This window comes from Rissa tridactyla, chromosome 22 (genome assembly GCF_028500815.1).
Source record: "Rissa tridactyla isolate bRisTri1 chromosome 22, bRisTri1.patW.cur.20221130, whole genome shotgun sequence".
Lineage (NCBI taxonomy): Eukaryota > Metazoa > Chordata > Aves > Charadriiformes > Laridae > Rissa > Rissa tridactyla.
The window spans coordinates 486,361-498,629 of record NC_071487.1 but is presented as its reverse complement, the minus strand read 5'-3'; the positions used below and the strand labels follow the sequence as shown (position 1 = coordinate 498,629).

At 48.0% G+C, this 12,269-nt stretch overlaps 1 protein-coding gene across 9 annotated transcripts in view; it reads left to right on the top strand.

Moving 5' to 3' along the window:
• The window catches only part of PTPRS (protein tyrosine phosphatase receptor type S), a 162,869-nt gene that overhangs the window by 105,911 nt on the left and 44,689 nt on the right, over positions 1-12,269 (top strand). For all 9 annotated transcript variants that reach the window (XM_054181822.1, XM_054181823.1, XM_054181829.1 and 6 more), the window contains 2 exons: positions 8,869-9,138; positions 11,277-11,858. In XM_054181822.1, the coding sequence (XP_054037797.1) occupies positions 8,869-9,138; positions 11,277-11,858 (852 nt within the window). The remainder of the gene's footprint in view (positions 1-8,868; positions 9,139-11,276; positions 11,859-12,269) is intronic.

Sequence of the window (12,269 nt, the reverse complement as noted above, 5' to 3'; positions counted from 1 at the left end):
TGGTGCTTGGTGCTCTTGCCCTTTGCAGAACCGAATGCCCGTCCTTGCCCTGTTTATGCATTGCCCTCTGCCCATCAGTCCTCACTTCTCAATAATCTACCAAAGGAGTGGCTTTCCTAGTGTACAGGTATTAAAGCTGTGTGATTTTTGAGAAATCCAGTGCAGTATTGACACAGTATCTGTCTCTCTCTTTCTCTATCTCTCGCTTTCTCTCTGTCTGTCTTTCTCTTTTTCTTAAAATGCTGAGATTTCAGTGCTCGGACCCTCAGTGCTGGTATTCTCCCCTCCCCTCCCCTCTCCCCTTAGATACAAGGGTACCACTCCGAAATGCTGCTCTGTTGATAATGTCTTTCTGAAGCGGCCAGCTGTGGCTCTTCTCACTTTGATGCCAACAATAGCCAAAAGACGTCCCCCAGCCCCGATGCTCTATTTAAAGAAAAAGGAAAAAAAAAAAAAGGACAGAAAAAAGGCTTGTTCTATTTAAAAAGAGCAAGAGAGAAGGAATAGTATTTGAAATGAGGTATTCCCATCCCACCTCCCTCCTGCCTAGGACTAAAAGGTGATAATCACTACTAATTACAGGATTTTCCTTCATGAATAGGAGTTTGAGTTTCAGGATTTAGGTGCAATTAAAAAGGGATTTATACACCATTTTTTTATTTGTTTATTTTATCTTCTACGTAGTATTTCTAACATGTCCAAACTGCGCTGCTGCTGCTGCTAGAATCTCTTGTGATCTGAGAAGGTTTTAAGATTAAATTCATCCTTAAGAGCCAATAAAAATACTAATAAGATCAACAATAATAAACTAAAGCTAAATTGGATATAGTCATGATAGGCTGGAATGACACTTGGCGAGGAAATAGAGACTTGATACCTGGCTAAAAGAGCTCATGTGGTTATGGGCATGGTCTAGAATTATTCGTTAAGGGTTTGCCTTGTGTATTATTACAGATCAGATCATGCCATGGTCCAAAATAATGAAGAGTCTCCTAACGGGGAATTTCCAAGGTCAAAATGCAGAAGCATCTGTATGAAGACCCACAAAAGCAGATCAGAATTAGGTGAGAGGAATTGTGCCACCAGCCGAGCGTGTATGAAAGTTTCTAGTCGAAGCCGATTGTCCAGATTTCACCTGCAGTCGGTGGAAAGAAAGAGGCGGTTCCAGCGGGCAAGTCAGCACACCTAAAGATGGGGGTGCTGATTTTTAGGGAGCTACGCGGCTCCCCTGGCTTTCAGAAGTCACACTGGGTGCTTCTCTGTATCCCTAGGGACAGAAATACTATAAAAGTGCTGGCCCATCCGTCCAGGAAAGGACAGATCGAAGTCCCGTGTGTCGGGAGGTTGTCTCGGTGGTGGTTTGAGAGCTGCCTGCCTCTCCCTGCGCAGCGAAAGGGACTCGCTTCGCGCAGGAGGGGCTGCTCTGAGAGCCGGGCCCTTCTCATGGCTAATGACAACGCGAATGTCTGCCTATGGCACCCATGCCGAGAGCTGCGTGGCCTTTCAGCTAGCACGGAAGGGAAATTGCATTTTTGGCCTTTTTTGTGAGGCTTTGAATCTCGCCCAAAAGGGCTGAGATGCTTACTCCACTGTGGTGGATAAACCAGGTTGAATTACTCGTGCCCGAGTGTAGTTTTCTCCAAGCATCAGAGAGTCAACACATGCAGGGTCCAGGCTTTGCCCCAGAGAGGACATCTGTCTGCTTGTCCAGGATCTGTGGCCACAGCTGGTTTGCTCCCTTGAAACGGAGCGCTTTGTAGCTCTCCTCTTAATTTTGAAAGCTTCAGACTTCCACCCCGATTGCTCTGTTTTGATCCGAATAGCCAGCTGCTTGGCTCAAGATGGAGCACTGTGTGAGGACCGAGTGTCTCTGTGTGCTCTCCCGAATTACAAAGGGGAAGGAAGAACGAACAATGCACCGTGTGGGTTGTGCTTTAGCAACCTCCGAGGATGCAGAACTGCTGCTGTTGGTACAGGACAAATTGTCATGGTTGAATTTACCAGAATTAAAAATTTTCCCCTATTTCACACAGTGGTGCCCTGTCAGGACTTACAAAAGGCAGCAGTTGTGGTGCTGCAGGGATAATCCGTTTTCCCCTCCGCTCAAGCTTCTTGTTGCTCTGCTCTTTTCACGCACAGGGAGTTTTAAATGGTTCAGCAGGCATTTGAAACGGCACAGAGCACTCGCTGTGCCGGCTTAGGCCTTGCTCTTCTGCCGCCAGAGCCAAGCACGGTGCTTCGTCACCCAGAGTCAGGCTCTGCAGCCCAGGTCCTGCTGAGAACACCGCCGGTATTTTTCAAGGCTCTCTGGAAAACCTCAACTCATTGAGAGACCGAAGATGAAAACAGGCCAGGGCTAAACACGTAATAGCAAAGCTAGTTGAAATCAATTACAATAAAAACCATAGAAAATGCAGAAATTGTGTACCTAGGACCTCAGGAAATAAAACTTCAAAATATATTAAAATGTAACTAATTTAACGAATAATTTGGCCCATAGTCTGCTCCTGGGTTAAGTTTGGCTCATGTGTAATTCGACCATTAAACCAGAGCCTGTCCCTCGGTAACAAGGGGAACGGTTGCTAAGCTTTTCGCTCTCAATACCGTTTAGAGGTTAGAAGGAAATAATTTCACTTGCGCTGTAGATTTAACAAATAGCCACGAGGTCAAAACAATCGTTGATATTTTAAAATGTAGGAATTTTAATACCTTTTTAGACCAACATTGATAAATTTTTTTAATGGAAAAGGAGGGAGGCAGAACCGCTGCCGTACGGCTGCGCCTGTGGTGCCATTTGCCGGGCGCTGGAGTTCAGGGAGGGAGAGCTCGGTGACAATTTTTAAGCGTGAACGTTGGCACTTCATGGGTGGGGGAGCGCCCTCTCCGTGTTTGGGGTGTCCTCAGCTCTGAAATTCTAGTTCAAAACCAAACCAAAGCAAACAAACAACTTTGCTGTGTTTCTGCAGAAGGATTTCTCAAGGGTATCAGGAAATGGAAATGGATACAAAAAGCCACTCCCCAAAAAAAAAAAACCAAAACAAAAAATCAAAACTCTCTCTATATGTATATATATGTATATCTCTCTATAGAGGGCACTTTGCAGGAACACTGTGCTGTACTGATCTCAAAATCTCTGCCTGCCTGTGTCTCTTACACCTTTTGCATCGCTGTTCTCTTTGTTTTAGGGGAAAAAATTAGATTACACCTTGTCAAATTAAAATAACAAAAATAAAACCATAAAGCCTGTGTTTAATGTTACAGAGCTGCTTGAAAAACAATTGGGTTCAGATTATTCCGTATTCAATCCTGTAAAAAGCAACAGAAAAAAAAATACTTACAAAAGACCAGAGGTGTTCAGCCAGCCTGTCACTCAAGTAATGTGTTTTTTTAAGTGGAAAAGTAACAATGATTGGGAAGGTAATGGATTTCCTCCAGACCAAATCCAAGCCTTGGTCTCATTCTTTATTTATCTACCTATTTACTTATTTATTTTTATTTACCGTGAAGGAAATTAGGAAGGAGATGGGCGTGAGGAGGGAAGTATCTCGTCCTCTGGAGGGACGGAGGTCGGAAATCCAAACCCGCACAGCGTCTCGCCCCAGCGAAATGAACTTGCAATTGGAATGGGAGAGGGAGAAGGCAGAGGCGGCTGCACGGACAGCACAGGGGCAGGGACGGACCACCTTTTGGGAGGGGAGGACAGGTGTAATCTAAGCTTCACTAATAATGTAGAGGCTGCACATTATTTTGGCACCCTTTCCCCTACCCCCTCCTCATTTTGGAGCAAGACGGAATGACTCCTGTCTCACCAAAATGGCCAATAATGTCCGCCTTCTCACCTCATTTGGAGCAGCAGCTTGCTGAGTGTCAAAATGTTTAATACCATTTGGTTTTGTTTGGTGCTTTCAACCAGTCACTTCACTTTCTTTTGTTCCCTTTTTCAATTAATTTCTTCTTTAAGATATAAAATATGTTTCTCTTTTAGTTGGTTTAATGTGAATCGGGGTTTGAAGTGACGGGTTCTTGTCTAGTACGTTCTCCTTTCCCCACCTCGCTGCTCCTCCAACGTTTTTTTCCCTGAGCTAATCTGGAAGGGGCTTAAAAGTGGAACCGGTGGGTCTCCTCGGCACAGACTGGTTGGTTGGTCCTCAGATTTCTCTCACTAGCAGCGTCCTGGGAATGCATTTTAAGGATGGATTCTGGTGTTGCAAAAGTCAACCCTGGATCTCCCAGAGTCTCTTCCGATCAGGTCTGTAAATCTGTCCCTTTCCAAAACATCTCTCACCTTGTGGACCCCAGCTCTTTTTTTAACTGAGCGGCGGTGGTGGTGGTGGTGGGGAACCTTAGCGATGTTGATTGGTACCTTCTCGTTGGAAAGAATAATGCACCAAAAATGCCACTCACAGAACACAAACTGGGTTGACCTCTCATCAACAAAACCGATTGGCTTTACAAGGGTGGGAAAAGTTATGGATCTGTTCCATTTCTAGCGAGAGTGATGTTAAGCAGAATTTGCCCGTATGAAATACTTATCCAGCAGACAAACAGACTCATAACTAACTGCATTTAAGAAATCTTTCTGTGCCTCACAAATGGCTTCTCTGCATTGAAGTAATTTGCCTTGCATCACAAATGTCCAGCTCCAGTTCTAAAATCTGGTTCTGTCAGTAACGAGCTGTATCCTTGTTTGAAAAAAGCTCCTGAGAGTTTTTTGGCCATTGAAAATGTGTGTTTGTGTGTGCCTGCTTGTGTGTGTATATCGGGAGATGTTGCACATGCACATGGAGCATGCACATATGTGTATGCATGCAAGGTTGGCTTCGTAAAACAGGTCTGGCAAAGCTGTCATGGAAACCAAACATCCCTGAAACGCAGGGAAGGTGCTCTTGAAACCAGAAATTGGTAAAAGCATTAGATAAGTGTCTATAAAGTAGAGCCCTGACTGCCCCATCCCAACTTTTCCTTTCCAGGGAGGGCAGTTCTTTTCTTTCTGGTCCTTTGAATGTGTTGGATAGCAAAATGGAAGGAGTCTCTTCACCGCCTTTTTCTACATGTAAAATTTCGCTCTTTCAGCTGCTGTGTGTGAAACCCAGCTGGACCCAGAGCTGAAATTGTTCTTGATTCGATCTCTAGCTGCACTTCAAGCTTTCTTCCCACCACCGCTCTCCTCCTCCTAGGCCCTGACCTAAACGCTGACCCAGAGATTCTTGATTGACAAATCTCATGTCAACGGCCAAATCAGAGTGGCAGAGCAATTAAAATAAGCAGCAGCAATGATGGTTCTTGGTATCCAGAGACGAGCCCTATAAGTATTGTTCCAGTAAATGCGGCTGTCGCAGCCCTGAGCCATTGCAGGGATGTATCTAGGGATTCTCTGAGGTCTCCAGCATTTAATGTTGGAGTTGTTTTCACATCCTGGACTGGTGTGTGGATGTCTGTATATTTGTGCACACGCAGGAGTGCATAGCTTTTTTTAAACCAGGATGCACAACAGAAGTGCTACTGCCTGTTTTGGTCTTGCCTTCGCCTGCCGCTAACCCTGCTCCAAATTCTCCCTTTTCGCAGAGTGCGCGTTGTTTCGGGCTGGCATCCAGATTTGCTGGTTGCTTCCCCTTAGTTAAGCGTGACACGTGCCGTTAAAACAGCCAAAAAGTGGTGCTGCTGGGCGTAGCTGACCTAAGTCCCTGGGTGCTGCGAGGAGGGCGAGGGAATTGCTTCGGGGTTGTTCGCGAGCGTGCTCCGCACGGTGCCGGCTCCATGGCCCCGAGCTTGTGTTTTGTGAGTGGATCTTTCCTGTCCCTGCCCAAAACTACGCAGACAGCAGCAGTCTCTTCCCTTCAGACTCCGATTCTCAGCACTCCACCATACATCAAATGATGCTTTTCAGTTATTCAGTTCTGGTTCTTTTTTTTTCTTTTTTTTTTCTTTTTTTTTTTCTTTCTCTTTAATTCGGTTTTATTTCTTTGTGATTAGCCTCGGTTTGAATTAATTGTCTTGTTCTGTTTCCATGACAACTCAGTGTTTGCATCCCACCTGCTGTTGTTTGTTGCTGTTGATGCTGTTTGCTGACCGGATCTTGTCCGGCATATGTCTCCCCATTTCTCCTCACCTCTTCCCACCTTGCCTCCCCTCTCCAGAAGGTTACATATCAGCCCCTCCTCAAAAGAGTCATCCCCCCCCCAAGATCTGTCTGCATGTTGGACCCCACTTGTTTCTTTTCAAGTTCTCTCCATCTTGTCTCAGATTGTGACCGGTGTGGTCTTCACATGGCTCCATTTTCTGAAATGCGGTACCTCCTGAAGCAGACAGTGGAAAGAAGGATGGAGTAGGCAACAGGGACGTACCCTCGTGTCTAGGGCTAGAAGTCTTCCATAGCGGTGTGGCAGGAGGGAGCAAGGAGCATGTTGCCTGCTCTCTTGAGTCCGTGCTGGTGCCCGAGGTTGTGCAGATACCGTGGTACTCTCCTTACACCTTTCCCTAAGCAGAAAGGCACCTTCTAGTCTTAGTGCCCAGGTGAGTTTACGGTCTCTCCCTCCACGCTCCACTCTTTTCCCCAGCTGCATTGGAGGCGAGGGCATGCTATCCATTCTCTCCGCAAATCCGTGCATGCAGGAATTCTCCTCTGACATCTCTGAGCTCCTAATGCCACAAATCTGGAAGTCTTGTCTTCCTTGCCTCTCAGTGCTGGTCCCTGGGTACTGTAACCGTGCAGGAAGGGATCCGATAGCACAATGGGAAGAGCGCACCTTTCTATGAAGACATCTCCTTGTCAGCTTGCAGGAGGAGGCAGAGGCTAGATTTGGCTTTTGTTCAACAAAGCCCCGCTAAATGGAAAACAGCCAGTACCTCTCCTGGCAGCGCCCTTCCCCTCTGAAAAGATCCGTAATGTTGAGCGGCAGCCAGGGAAGCGGGCTGAAGATAAAATACTAGAAGAACCCAAGACATGGGTTCCGAGGGACATCCGAAGGCACTAGGGCTTGGGAAGAGTGATGGCAGGCTGAGCTCTGATGTCTTGTGCATTGCTTTTGCATGGATGCAGTTGCCACTGAGTTTGTAGAGGGGTTGTTCAGAGAGGTTGCCTGGGAGCAGCACGGCAGGGACAGATATTCCTCAGGCCCCCAGCACTCTCCTGCCCCCTCGCTCGCCCCGCCTGACGGGAGGTTACTGCATGGCTGTCTCTGAAGCTGGAGGAATCCGCGCTCCTTTTCTCCTCGGGCTGCTGCCGTGCCTGCACCTTCTCGGGCTCTGTACCCTTTTGTCTGTGCCCGCGGGTGGGACCCTGCCCTCAGCTCCCTCCCTAGGGCCCCTCTGATCCACTTACGTTCCTCCTTCATCCGTTCTCCTGCTTTCACCCCTAAGGAAGAGCACCCGCCTCGACCAGCCAGCCCAGTTAGTTCAGAAAATGGAGCCAAGGAAACCGCACCCTCCCCTTTGCGTCCATGTTCTTACTGTGTAAGGTCTGGAAGCTGCATCCACCTCTCTGCTAAGGAGATGCACAGAACATGTCACTGTTTTCTCAACGTTAAAGTTTCATTACCTTGTTTTTCTTATTAATTCTATTCTATTTATTATTCCGCCAGGGCTGAGATGTGACAATGTGAGCCACCACATTGGGTCACATCAGCTAGAAAAAGTATGCAGCATTAAAGTGGGTTTCCCCCTCCCCTCCCTCTCTCTCTCTCTCTTCTTTCTCCCTTCCCCTCCTTGTTCTCCTTCTCCTTGTCTTCCTTTCTGTCTCTGTCGCTCTCTTTCTATTCAGTATCCATGTGGGCATTTGCTAGCCGCCCATAGATTATATTTCTCTGCATTTTCCTCTCTCTTTCTCTTTCTCTCTTTTTCTCTCTCTTTTTTACCTATTTTGCATGATGTTTGTGACTCTGAGAGCTGCATCTATCGATGGAACCGTGTCAGATCTTAAAGAGGCTTCGTTAGGGTTTCTATACCCGAAAACCACAAAAATTTCATTAGAGTTTCTCATCTTTTCCACTCTTTCTCGCTCCAGGGGGACTGCCTTCCCCTGGACGGTTCTCACACGCAGACACCAACTAAATTCTGTCCCGCTCCGGGGACTCCCTCTCCTTCCTTTCTTATATTTTTGCCTCTTTACTTTTCAAGTGGTGTCTCTCTGGCCTTTGGGGATGTGATACTTCTCTCTTTATTGAATTCTCTGGGTCCAACAAGGCAAAATCCTGAGAAGTGCCCATCTATCCCAGCCTTCTCCTCGCCACCACCCCACCTCTGTGGCATCCCTGGGGCACGGAGTGGCCGGTGGGAGAGGGCCCCTCTCCGGAGACGGAGGAGGCACCTGGACCATTTCAGGCCGGGGTGGTGGAGGGGCCGTTCCTTTTGCTGTTGGGAGAAGGTCATTTGGGAGTGGGACTCCACTGGAAAAGGGGAGGAGCAGGTTTCCCGGGGCGCGGAGCGGGGAGCTGGGGGCCCCAGCGGCTGTGGAGGAGATTTTTCGACGCTCGCCATGCCAGCTCTTGCCAGTAAAGATGAGAAATTGCTAATAAATTTTTGTGTATTTATCTGTGCTGTGATGGGTCTAATCTTGATCAATGGAACCCTGTTGCTATGAAATATCGCTTTTATGTCTATATTCTATATATTGTTTGTGAAGTAAAAATTTATTTGAAGTTTAATTTTTTTGGTTTTTAGTTTTTGATTTTTTAATTTATTTGTTTTTTGTTTTGTTTTTAATGAAGGAAGAAAATAAATGATGACAACCCCCATCTGTATTTAAATTATCTTTTGCTCTTTTTTCTTTTTCTCCCTTCTTTTTCTTTTCTTTCTTTCTTTCTTTTTTGTTTTGTTTTGGTTTGGTTTTTTGTTTTGTTTTTTTGTTACCTCTGTGCGTCTCGTCCACAGTTCGCCGTGTGGCCCCTCGCTTCTCCATCTTACCCGTCAGCCATGAAATCATGCCCGGTGGCAACGTCAACATCACCTGCGTGGCCGTGGGTTCGCCCATGCCATACGTCAAGTGGATGCAGGGAGCAGAGGACCTGACGCCTGAAGATGACATGCCTGTGGGCCGCAATGTCTTGGAGCTCACGGATGTCAAGGACTCAGCCAACTACACGTGTGTGGCCATGTCCAGTCTGGGAGTCATAGAAGCCGTTGCTCAGATCACGGTGAAATGTAAGAGAGTGTGAGCACGCCTGCGTGAGCGAGTGCGTGGGTTCCCCGGCTGCACGTCTGTAGGAGCGTGCATGCACAAGCGCGTGAGCTGCTGCATGGGTGTGTATATGTGCAAGGCACGTGTTGTACGCACGGTAAGGGAGCGTCTGAGCATGTGTGCAAAGCCACTGTGGGCACGTGTCGTGTTTATGCATGTGAGCATTTGTAGAAGTGTGGTGCCTGTCAGCCCTCACCGGTGCATGAGTGGGAATGTCGCTGTGTGACTGTGGGTACCTGTTCCTGCCTGTGGCTTTGTGTGTCAGCATGGGGTGAGCCTGTGACCAGTCTGCACGCACGGAGTGTGGGGACGCAATTACGCATGTAAAAAGGTAATTGTGCATGAGTGTGTGTGCATGGGAGAAGGAGCAACGTGGCTGTATGGGCACGTGGTGCCTAGCTGCATGGATGTAAGTCCGTGTCGTTACAAGCCCGTATGTACACGTGTAGGTATGTGAGCATGAGCAGGAAAACAAACTTGTGCACCGCAAGTGCCATGTGCCGGCATCTGTGCATGCGTCTTTGGGGATCCCACACACAAAGAAATCCACAGCGAAGGGGAAGCTGGTGGCATGAGATCTTTCCTCGCTTTAGGACAACTGAGCTGTTTGTATGAAGAAGGCTGTGATTCAAACCCCTGCATGGTTGTTTCTGTCCTGGGATGTGAGGCTGGCTGGGCAGTTTGCAAGGAGCCTTGGATGGCTTGAAGCCTGCATGCCATCCCGTTCCAAGGTCAGAGATTCAGCCAAGGCCCTGAGGATCTCTGGCATGTGTGCCCTTGCAGTAGAGCCTAGTTCCAGCATCTTAGTGGCCGTTGTTGCCTCAGCAAGAGGGGGAATAACCCCAGCTTCCAGCTAGAAATTCCCAAGAGGAGCACGGGTGCAATCTTCAATCTATTCTGTCCTCAGCAGGGGAGTATTAAAACCCAAGCGGGATGCCCCTGTGGTTGGGTGAGTGTAGAGCTCTTTGTATGAGCTGGTGTCTGCTCTGAGTGATGGCGTTGCCCACGAGCGATCTGGGGGGAGATGGGGTGGGAAAGGACGTGGGCGGGCGGGGGAGAGGAGAAGGAATACTTTGGAGAAGGGGAGGGCTAAAGAAAAGCAATCCTGTTGTATCGGTGCATCCAACTAAGAAAGGTCTGACAATAGAAATGAGTAGGGATTAGTGATTCTTGACATTACGCTCATCCTGAGCTTTTGCACAGGGAGTGGGCTCACATGCTAGCAGAAAGATGCCTGGGGCTGGACTGCGGTGCTCTTTATTTTCCTGAGAATTTTCTTCCTTCCCCTGTTTCCCTGTCTTATTCTGTCAGTTTAAAAAGCTGCTGCGTAAGGTACATTGCTTCTGCTTCCAACTATCTTCTCTTCTCAGATGGGGAATCTTGCCCTGCTGGTACCTTCTGCCTTTTGTCATTTTATTTCTATTCTATTTCCCCTTATGTTCCTGCGTGTAAGCATCTGCAATCTTTCCCAGTCAGAAGATGAAAGGAGAAGTTGGAGCTTTAGAGGTGCTCAAGTCTGGAGAAGAGGGTTGGAAAGGGCCTAGAGTGTGTAGTGAGGGAAACACATAAAGCTCGCTCTTAAAGGCGTCTGACACTTAGCGTGTGTCCAGCAAGCTCCTAAGGTAGTCTTCTGGGTGAGAGCAGGGGAGATGAGCATTAACACACGTTTGTGGCTTGAGAGGAAGCTCTCCAAGTATTTATAGTTTTCTAGTTCTGGCGAGCGCAGTCCGCACTAAACATGGAGAGATTCAGCAGCGCCAGAGCCGGGCTGCCAGTGCCGGTTCAGAAGATCTGATTACGTGCTCGGAAGGAGCTTCTGCGAAACTGCTTTTTCGTGCTGCCGTGTGAGCGGCGGATGTGCAGCTGAAATCTGTGCTAATGATTCCAGATGTTTAGCTGAACACTTTCCTTTTGATGGAGCAGTTTAAGGAGGATAATAGAGTGTATAACTAGGTTCATAATATTTCAGCAGCACTTTACTGAACTGCCGCACTGTGATTGGTACTGTGCCTCTGGCTCCTGCAGCCCTAACTAGCCCAATTAGGCACCATTTCAGCATATGTGGGGTTTTTTTTAAATGTCTGTTCTTCCTGATTCTCAGCACTCCCCAAGGCTCCTGGGACGCCAGTGGTGACAGAGACGACAGCAACAAGTATCACCATCACCTGGGACTCTGGAAATCCAGACCCTGTGTCCTACTATGTCATTGAATACAAGTCTAAAAGCCAGGATGGACCGTATCAGATCAAAGAGGACATTACCACCACACGCTACAGTATTGGCGGGCTCAGCCCCAACTCTGAGTACGAGATCTGGGTCTCTGCAGTCAACAGCATCGGGCAGGGGCCTCCCAGCGAGTCAGTGGTCACTCGCACTGGGGAACAAGCTCCTGCCAGTGCCCCCCGTAACGTGCAGGGACGAATGCTGAGCAGCACCACCATGATCATCCAGTGGGAGGAACCGGTGGAGCCCAATGGGCAGATCCGTGGCTATCGTGTATATTATACCATGGAGCCTGATCAACCTGTCAGCAACTGGCAGAAGCACAACGTGGACGACAGCCTCCTGACCACGGTGGGGAGCCTTCTCGAGGATGAGACCTACACAGTCCGGGTCCTGGCCTTCACCTCCGTGGGAGACGGGCCTCTGTCCGACCCCATCCAGGTTAAGACGCAGCAAGGAGGTGAGCACCTGTGTCGCTGCCTTTGACGCACTGGGCTGCAGGAGGGAGAGGTGTTGGCTTATAGCATTATCCAGCTGTGGCTGCCCTGTCACCGAGACATTTTTTTTCTTTATTGGTTCAATTTGGTTAAAATAAAAGTAATTTCCCATGAGGAAGCTCGGTCCAGTGGCTGGAGCCAGAGGGCCGAGTGCGTGATTTCTGATCTGTTTTTTCTCGGAAAGGTTGCTCCTTAAATGGGTGAGGCAAGTAATTACGCAAAGAGCATCCATTTCTGCTGTGCCATGTTTCAAAGTGAGGTATCTTACTGTTTCCAGTTTCTAAATGTCTTTAATAGACCTAAAAGCACTCACTGCCCAGGTAATAGTGAAGCTTAACTCTTCTTGAAGTACCCAGAAACTACCTTCTGAGAGA